Genomic DNA, 10,617 nt, shown 5'->3' with positions numbered 1-10,617 from the left:
GAGTCTTATTTGCTTAGTGCACTGTACGGTACTGGGACAGAACACTTTAATGATAATAACAGCGACAATAACACGAATGTCAGTGACTCAAAATATGATGGTTACAACAGCGACTGTAAAAACAAATCTAAGCTTTTCATCTTTCATCCGTTGGAGTGACGCTTTTTTCTCTTCCAGCCCCATCCTCAGTAACTCGTCTGAACCTGACTCAGCTGATTCACGAGTTCAGCCTGGAAGCCACTTGGGCACCTGTCACACCACCTGGGAATTGCGAGCTCAAATACAAAGTAACCTGGAGTCCAGATAACAACGAGGTGGGATACAATACAACCACCGAGCCTCATTTCACCATTGCGGATCTTGCCCCGGGGACCAAGTACAATGTGTGTGTGACTGCTATGGCGGAGGGAGAGACAGCTGACCCTGTATGTGACGATGAAACCACTGTCACCACCAGTAAGTGCCTATGGAACTCTTATAACAACAACTTCTCCAGATTTTACGCAGGAATTACTGTCACACAATAGTAAATAGGATGGTGATCCTTAAAATTAAATGTACAGAGGAACAGATTTATCTCTTTAATAATTCTATTGATCCGAGACGCAAATAAGCTATGAGCTAGAAACTGCAAGTAAGCAGTACTGGTTCCAAAGCTGATAAATGTAACTAAAAAGGGGCAAATCTTGATATAATTATTTAAAAGTAATTACACCCAAGCACATGAAAGAGCAACTGGGGTACTGTACGGCTGTGTGTGTGTGTGTGTGTGTGTGTGTGTGTGTGTGTGTGTGTGTGTGTGTGTGTGTGTGTGTGTGAAAAGAACTGTTTGAAGTTTTTATCCGATTTAAAACAAGCATAATACAATGATTGAAGATCTCCCCAGGGGATGATCCCTTGTTTATTAGAATAATAGGTCATAGGTTTAGGTCACAAGATAAGGCATCTTAAACAGTTTTTGATCCAGTTTTGTTCAAACTTGTTGGAAGGGTTGAGAGTAACTGATTCGATTTTAAGAAAAATCAGTCAAAGGGAAGAGAGCAGGTCAGGGTCAAAGATGTATCTTTCTATGTCAATCTGTTTTACTTCGATTTGGATCAGACTGTGAGGAAGGGATGAGGGTCAGCCAAGGATGACGAGTTTCGATTTTGAGAACAATTGGTCAAAGGTCAAGGTCGCTCAGAACAACAAACTGTTTTGGTCCAAGCTTGGTGGCAAGGCTGGGCGTCAGGCATGGATGAAATGATTTTGAGACCAATCGGTCAAAAGGCAAGGTCACAACAAAGTCTGATTACTCGGCCCTCCGATCAGTTGTTGGGCACGGATGTTGCACTCAGTGTTACTTGTTGTTCATAAATTTTATACAGTAGCACCCAGAATGGGGCACGATGGACTAGCCATTATCCTTACCGCAAAATCATATTAGGTTACATATTTTAAGGATAACTGTTAAGATAGGAAACGTAACCTTGTACATGGAATTCTTCAGGACTGGACCTGCACCTTGAGGCCACCTCCACCACCATCACTGCCAGTTGGTATGTTCCTGAACCTGCTGATAGTTTCATAGTTGCATGGAGTCATGGGAGTGACGGGGATCTCACAACAGTGCATGGTGACAGCTGCACTATTGAAGAAGCGATCCCCTGCACCAATTACTCAGTCACTGTGCAGGCCATGGATGCGGGGCAACCAATGGATGTTGACAACGACTTCATACGGACACTCCCACAAGGTAGGCAAATGTCAAAGGCTGTTCTTACCACAACATTATGCTGCATAGATATTCGGGGACTGGAAGTTACTTTCATAAGGTATGCTACCACTGAGTAAACATTCTGAAGCTTCTTGAGAAATTACAATGCCACTAACTTCATTTAAGCGCGAATTACGAGTCGTTCCTCTTTCCAGCCACCTCTTCAGTGACCAATCTTAATGTGAGCCAAGTGAGTGACAACCCCACACTGGATGTGACTTGGTCACCTGTGACGCCACCAGGCAACTGTGATCTCGCCTACAAGGTCACCTGGAGTTATCTCAACAATACAGATGTGGGAAACGACACGACCATTGACCCTCACTACACCATCACAAATCTGGCATACGACACCGTATACAACGTGTGTGTGGCGTCCTCGGTTGAAGGGGAACTGGCAAGTCCAGTGTGTGAACAAGCGACGCTGAATGAGGATAGTAAGTAACGGTTTCTCATTAATACCTATCTATCGCATTTTATCGTAAGAACTGCGCGTGGGATTATATAATTACCAATATCATACCAATCTAATTATACACTGGATGAAATATGGTATTTATTATGATATGCAGAATGGTGTAACTGCCTTTCCCATTCTTTTCTTAAATCCTTTTAATCGTAGTAACTGTGGGTAACAGCCAGATTAAAAAGACTTGAATTCAGAATATATGTAATTGCAACCATACACAGAAGTTCGTAGCCTTCCCTACCTGGGCCTGCCACAATATTATGGTGATCACTTGATGGTAACACCCACGCTTGTCACACACCGCCTTTCTCACTCTGAACCTCGTGAGTTCCTTCGATGCAGAGGTGTTGTCATCATAGTGTTCGCTCTAAAATTGTGGCAGGACTAGACCGAGAAGGTTGTGAACAATTGGTTTTTACTGTACAGGCTAATTAAGGGCAATGAAGTTCATAATCTACTTAATGAACAACACTGGGACAAATGAATTGGTTTTCCATGTCTATGTGCACAGCACTGCTAGTCTGAGCAAACCCTTAGCATATGTTTTTCACAGGACTGGCTCTGACCCTGGTACCAACCTCAACCACCATCAGCGTGTCTTGGACCCTCATCAAGAACGCAGATTCTTACTTTATCTTGTGGGGGATGGAAGCACCGGCGCCTTTGATACGGTTGATGCCACTAAAGACAAGTATGACATCACAGGTCTTCACCCTTGCACCAACTACTCGGTGCAGGTGCAGGCCAAGGCAGGAAAATTCACAACTGAAGGCAGAGAGTGCTTCCACAAGAACTTTACCTGAGGGTACGATGGTTTTTGTTTACATCAATTTGGGTCTGTTAAACGGTAATTTGAAAAAATTTATTCCATCCAGTACTATGAAAAGTCTTTGCTAAAGGGCAAGTGACTTTCATAAACATTTTGGAGAACCCATACAATAATGAACAGAATATAGCATGATCACTAGGCTGAAACCAAAGGTGGTCTAATGACACTGTTTTTGCGCCATCCATACTGTAACTTGACTGATAAAAAGATGCCAAATTGGCTTTATGAAGAATACCATGCTAGTGACACAGTTTGTATACCGGACAAGAATGCATATATGGATGTTTGTATATACAGTATGTGTGTAACAGAATACCGAAAATGACAAACGTTTTTAATGTAACTTTGTACATGCACCCATTGGGGTCTAGTGGCTGACATTCTTAATTTGGTCCCGACTGTTATTCTTTTATTTTATTTATTTATTTATTTTTTAATTTTTTTGCCAGTTTTGTGCTCATGTTAGTGCTTAGCCGTCACAGCTGGTGGGAAGCTGCTCCGGGCAAGCTATGCGCCAGCGAATGCAGCGAACGAAGGCATTTGTATTAATTAAACAAGCAAGGTTTTTCAAATGTCATATAATGTCCATCTGAAATCGTGCTTAGTCTGTTGTTTATCCTGGTAAAAACAACTCCAATGCTCTTTCCCCTCTTCTGCCACCTTGCCCAAAACCTCCCCAGTAATTTTACCTCATTCTCTTTATCCTCCTCTTTTTCACCTACGTGGCTGTATATCTCTCCCTTTCTATTAAAGCTGAATTCTTTGTTGATGCTCTTGCATCTGACTCTGATCTGGACTGGACGAGTCTACCTTCTTCCATACACTTGACTAACAGATTAACCCCTTAGTGCCCAGTGTCCACTGTAGACGACAACACTGGGCAGTCCCATAATCATCCTGAGCCTTTTTTCCACCTAAAATGAGGTGACACAGGATCCAGAAACAAGTAAGGAAAAATTAAGAGTGTGGGAGAACTACCATCACGTAAAAGGAAACAGGCCATGCAGTCATTCAAATATCATTCCAGCCCTCGGAATCCTGAGTCTGCTTCACAAACCTAACCATTTGCACATAATTTAAAGTACGATAGCATGTCGTTGAGCAATCCCCACTTGGACCTATTTTCTCTATGGACCAGTTTTCCTCTCATATAAAGCCTTACAACTGCCCCATGAACCTGTTTTTCCCATTGAGGTGGACCAATTATTCCTTCATGAGACCATTTTCCTCACATGGGGGCACTTATCACCTCCCATGTACCATTTTTCCTTCAGTGATTGGTACTTACCTATTCTCCTTCAGGCCTAAATCCCTCTCATGGGGACTTACCTATTTGCACTGTGGACATATTTTCCCTCCCTGGCAAGTCTTACGTATGCTTTCATGGACCTACTTTCCTCATGGACTTATTTTCACCCACTAACCCACACAAAACAATGTGTCTCAGCCGCAGCAGGATGACTCAGCAGCTTATTGAGAGAGAGAGAGAGAGAGAGAGAGAGAGAGAGAGAGAGAGAGAGAGAGAGAGAGAGAGAGAGAAAGACATCTTCTGTATTGTAACTATAATGCAAGAAATTTGGCTAACCTTCAGTTTAAAGTAACTGGTTTTGAATACTTGTCACGTCCTTACTTCACATATGCCACTAAACAATCAGGACGAAAACAGATCAAAGGTAATTATAACCCACATGAGCAGCTACAAAACATGTGATGGGAATATAATAAGTTTCGGTCACCATATTTATCCCCCTGATTAAACGCTGAATAATAATCTACTAATGAAAAATATGCAGTCTGCTGAGGGGCAGTGTGAGTGCTGGATGTGACTTGTTTACCAAATTGATATACCAATTTAACACTGCTGTAATGTTTTCCTTTTTAGCAACATCTGTCTCAGACGTCACTGTGACCCAGATGAAACGTGAGCCAGCATTGAGTGTGACTTGGTCTGCCGTAACGCCACCTGGCAACTGTGGCCTCAATTACAAACTTCACTGGAGCTACCCAAACAATACTGAAGCTGGTCACGACGCCACCAGTGATCTTCACTATAACATCACCGGTCTGGACTATGACACCGAGTACACCGTGTGTGTGATTTCATCCGTTGAAGGGGAGGATGCAAGTCCAGTGTGTGGCCTGGGTACCACCATTGACAGCAGTAAGTGAAAGTTCTATTTTATGCCTTAATATGAACATACAGTTTCTTCCAAAACTGCAGATTGAAATATGCAACAGTAATATATTAATCCATCGATTAGTGAAAAATAGGACTAGAATGATGAAATGTTCACCACCGTATATCACTTCCAGGACTGGGTATATACCTTGAGGCAACGTCCACCACTATCACTGTCTACTGGAATCTGATTGAGGGCGTTGACTCCTATCGTTTGACGTGGTTTGACGGAGAAGATGGAGCCTGGACCTCAGTTGGTGGTGAAACAGACAACTTTGTCATCAATGACCTCGATCCCTGCTCTAATTATACCATTGATTTACAAGCCTTGGCAGGAGGCCAGCAAGTGGAACATGATAAAGATTCCATAATGACTTCTCCGATGAGTGAGTCGGCGATAAACCTGATAAACATGTTTTATAATGGATACAGTTATAGCTTAATTATATCTATTGGTTCAAGTTTCCAGGATAGCAGCCTTTTTGGCTTCATAAAACACAATTTACATTCAGTATTCTTCATATTAATGAAAAGATGATGAATGAACCTTATCTAGCAAAATCTATCAATAATATATATATATATATCTGTATGTATGTAAACGCTTTAGGTGAAACCTATGTGTTAAAAAATTAGTACATGTGGAAATGAAAGTCCGGAATTCCAGGGTGAGGCATATGAAATATTTCTTACGTCATGCAAGTTATTAATTGTTGTCAGAGATGCTGACAACATATCCATTCTTCTTTCAGCCCCCCCCTGAAGTGACTGACCTCAGTCTGACCCAGGTAGGTAATGAGACAACACTGGATGTCACCTGGTTACCTGTAACGCCACCTGGCAACTGTGATGTCACCTACAAAGTTACCTGGAGTTACCCCAATGATACCGAGGCTGGGCGCGACACCACCACCGAGCCTCACTACACCATCACAGATCTGGGATACGATACTGAGTACACCGTGTGTGTGGCGTCCTCCATCCAGGGCCTCAACGCAGACCAAGTGTGTGGCAAAGGGAGCGTGGTGAGACCCAGTAAGTGCTGGACTTGCTGACTAAAGTTTGAAACAGGATTCTCTATTACAGGCTTTGTGATATATCTATCTATCTATATACCTAGGCTGCTTCCCCCAAGGAAAGGGAGGTAGCCGAGACAGGACGACACACTCCCCATTCACTCATCCATTCAAACAAATTCATTCGCATCTTAGCCCCAAAGGGGAGAACGGACAGATCCTCACCGCACCACACCGCACAAGGGTCAACTGCGCAATGCAATCGGTGACATCCGCAGCAGGGCCCGACAGCAGAACTGGTTTACCCCTGCCACATCATAACAGACCCATCCCCTTACCCGCACCTGACCTGACTAGCTGATCAGACCAAATGCGGGAGAATATCCCCTCAGGGCTGCGTCATCACTTATTCATTCACAATTTCTCTCCATTTATTTCTGTCACGCACAGCCACTCTTCCTTGCTCAACAGTCATCCCTCTCGCATCCAACGCTCTCTTCACACTGTCCATCCATCCTATTCGTGGTCTTTCTCTCAGCCTTACACCTCTCACATCAGATCTAGTTATCTTTTTCACCAATCGCTCATTATCCATTCTCTCCATATGCCCAAACCATCGCAACACCCTCTGCTCAACTCTACCAGCCATCTCCCGAACAACTCCAGTTCTCCTTCGCACTTCATCATTTCGCACCCGATCCATAGGCGTCACTCCACACATACTCCTCAGACACCTCATCTCCATTACATTCAAACTTTTCCTCTCTGCTACACCCATATTCCATGTTTCAGTCCCATATAACGCAGTCGGTACCACAACACCCTCATACAGCCTTCTCTTTACATCCATTCTAAGCGAACGACATTTAAACACTTTTTTCATTCCTCCCAGCACCTTTCCTACTTCATTTATTCTAAACTTCACTTCTGCATCTATTATTCCATCCACAGCAACATGTGACCTTAGATATTTAAAACAATCTACCTCCTCAAGCAACTCACCATTCAAAACTATATTCATCCCCCTACCATCTATCAACCTCGTACACTTCATCACTTTACTCTTATTCTCATTTACTCTTATTCTCATTTACTTTCAATTTCCTACCGTATATATATATATATATATATATATATATATATATATATATATATATATATATATATATATATATATATATATATATATATATATATATATATATAAGAATGTGTTCTTTCTGTAAGTAATTTGATAAGACTGTTTTCATAATGCAAATGCATCATAAACTAATCCCTATTCATAACTTTAAACTCTTCATCACAGACACTTATTTAAGCGAATGTCAGTACCTAGGGAAGCAAGTAGGGGAGGTAATTCTTGTAACCTGGATGCAGATATTGCGGGAATAGCCCACCACAGGCGCAAGGGCCTATGTTATGGAGATGAGCACCGCGACTAAGCGCCTCCTAGAATCTGCCCCCACCTTCCCCTTTTATAATGTCAGATATTTTCAGCACAGAGAGAACCTTAAAAGTTTCAGATTTATCAGGTATTTTTTAACGGCCTGTGGAGATTCGTATTTACTCCTGCGTCCCCTATGGTCCGGCAGGTGTGGCAGGCGCAGTAGAGAGGCTGCGGGTCAGCAGTGGTGCTACTGGGTGGGTCAGGGTGGAGTGGGTTAGGCCGGACGGGGTCAGGTGTGACGTGCAAGGGTACCGGCTGACCTGGAACACCCACACCATTCCTCACCTGCTGCCGCCAGACACCACTCGCTACACCATCACTCGCCTCAAACCTCACACCACCTACACCATCTCCTTGCAGGTATACCATTAATTATAGTCATTCCTGTATCCACCACCTACACCATCTCCTTGCAGGTATACCATGAGCTCTTCTCATCACTGTATCCACCACCTACACCATCTCTTTACCATTAGTTCTTATCATTACTGAGTCCATCATCCACATCATCATAAAAAAATTCTAGGATTTATTTTGGACGCACACATGGCCTTAGCAAACGAGGAGCATTAGTGTAAAGGCGTCTCGTAAAATCAGTGTCTTGAGAACACCAACAGGCACAATCTTGGGACAGTAGAAATTATCTCTGAAAAGTTAATAAACCATTCACTTCAACAACGCTGAATTCTGATGGTCAAAGCGGAGCCTCCTCCTTAATAAATGCAAACATGGATAAGTTTCAATATTAACAATCAAAGCCGAAAAAAAAAAAATCCTAAGATGCATTTAGTCCACATGTACAGATAACTTACATCAAGAAACAAACATAGGCCCATTTAGTCAAGGATCACATGAACAAATGAGGCACACCATTCATCGCCTTAGCTCAAGGTGCACCATTCGTTCTTTCCATTACTGATTCCACGACCTACACTGTCACGTTGTAGGTACAGCATACCATTATTTCTCATACTTCATACACCACTAATACCATAATATTATGGGTAAACCATTAACCTTTGCTACCACTACCTACACTAACATACATAACCCTCATGGTTCGATTGGTTAGAGCAAATATATATATATATATATATATATATATATATATATATATATATATATATATATATATATATATATATATATCTATCTATCTATATATATATATATATATATATATATATATATATATATATATATATATATATATATATATATATATATATCAGATCTCCATCAAATTTTACTCTCAGTGCCATTGAATTATGGAGACCCTGGGAATAGTCACAAACATTTTTTATCCTTTCTTCATGGTTCAAGTTAAAAACATTACCTTTCTTAGTCTCAAGGCATGGTAGACAGTTACAGGTATATATGCCTGACTGAATGAGCTAATCCACGACGCAACAGGACAGCAAGTTACTCGAAGTTAACAAGACACTGTAGTGTATCATCCTCACTTTCTAGAAGTTCTCGTCATCTGCCGCTTATTTCCCATAGCTCAGTAGCAGAATAAGACAACATTACGGCTCTGCATCAGTGCTAGCACGACTTTTATCGTTATATCGTAGATGGATACTCAAATCAAGATATGGTAATTTTAGGCCGGGTTGAGGTGGAAGGAGTATAATATACTTTCCTACTGTTCACCCCTGCCCAGACGCAATGTGGAGGGACTTGGGGTCCCGCCAGGACTGTGGAGGTGAGGACGGCTGGCAAGAGAGCCCGTGAGGGAACCCCTGGCCACCCCAGCCACCAAGGGAAGGCCAACAGACGACTTCCTCCGTTGTCTCTGACCCACGCTGGCCTGCGCCGTTGACCAGGTTCCACTTCCACTTGCTTATCCTGACCTAACCAGTCGCAACTGGCACTTACTTTATCCATGAGCTAACCTGTCCCAACATTACTAACAGAAGTCCCATTAAGACCAGTCCTGACCTGACTCACTTCTCCAAGGCTCATTAGTTATATAACCTAATCTGACCCACTGAAACAGGTCACCTTAGTATCATCTGATCTAATACCCCATAACGACACCCATTCCCATCCTGACATCTTGAACTGACCACCCACCACTGGCTCCCATCTCTTTTATGACCAGACCTGATCTGGCACCATTTTTGACATTCTGACCTGACTTGGCCCATTACCACTTACATCAATTTCTTACATGACGACCTCACCTGACCCTCCACCATGGCCACCCATTTTTTACCTGACGACGTGACCTGACCTGACCCATCACCACTGGAACCCCTTACTTGACCTGATCTAACCTGATTCATCACGAACGATTTCCATTCCTTACATGACCTAGCCTGACTCAATTTTCACGTGTTATATAACCTGATCCGACCTGGTATGTCCCTCCATCATCGGTACCCTCCCTTGTCTACGCTATTAAGATTGTCCCTAAAGTTTATGAGGCAGTATATAGTGCTGAATCATGACAGTGTTCATCAAAGCCTTTAGTGGAGTACTGTCAAGAGGTTCACTGAAAAGGTGAGAGTGCATGGTATAGGTGAGGATATTTTGAAAATGTCTGAATCCTGACTACAGGGAAGAAGCAGTGATTTATCAGAAATGGTTAAGTCATGTTATTCATATGTATCAAGAGGCCTACCTCAAGACTCTCTCATTGCTTTCTTGTTGTTTATGTATAAAATATTTAAATATAGAAACAACAAGTAGTATTATTAAATCTGCCGATGAATCTGTTTGATGTTGCCTTTCCTTGACCTAATCAACAAGTAGCAGTTAAGAAGTAGAATGATGATTTGGTCTCACTTTACCTGAGGTACACCCTTATTCGTCTTGAACTTTTTGCAGCATTTACAAGTGGATGGGATGTTGTGGTGTGGATGGGAGAATGACAGAGTGGATGAGTAGTTGAGGTGCAGGTTTTGGTGATGTTGGAG

General features: G+C 42.3%; 1 protein-coding gene across 1 annotated transcript; it reads left to right on the top strand.

Moving 5' to 3' along the window:
• Window positions 1-3,035: 3,035 nt before the first annotated feature.
• LOC145414900 (fibronectin-like) lies at window positions 3,036-9,518 on the top strand. Its single transcript, XM_080284317.1, has 6 exons — window positions 3,036-3,072; window positions 4,937-5,215; window positions 5,368-5,579; window positions 5,986-6,268; window positions 7,842-8,056; window positions 9,360-9,518. The coding sequence occupies exons 1-6, from the start codon at window positions 3,036-3,038 to the stop codon at window positions 9,516-9,518; spliced, it is 1,185 nt and encodes a 394-aa protein (XP_080140443.1).
• Window positions 9,519-10,617: the final 1,099 nt, after the last annotated feature.

The sequence above is a fragment of the Coenobita brevimanus genome, chromosome 101 (genome assembly GCF_032717465.1).
Source record: "Coenobita brevimanus isolate Jiangsu-jjx chromosome 101, ASM3271746v2, whole genome shotgun sequence".
NCBI lineage: Eukaryota > Metazoa > Arthropoda > Malacostraca > Decapoda > Coenobitidae > Coenobita > Coenobita brevimanus.
This window is presented reverse-complemented; position numbering and strand designations above follow the sequence as displayed.

Coding starts and splice junctions, on each gene's coding strand:
- LOC145414900 (XM_080284317.1), top strand. CDS start 3,036: ATGGTTTTTGTTTACATCAATTTGGGTCTGTTAAACG. Junction 5,580..5,985: donor CCTTGGCAGGAGGCCAGCAA/GTGGAACATGAT, acceptor TTCTTCTTTCAG/CCCCCCCCTGAAGTGACTGA. Junction 8,057..9,359: donor CCTACACCATCTCCTTGCAG/GTATACCATTAA, acceptor ACCCCTGCCCAG/ACGCAATGTGGAGGGACTTG.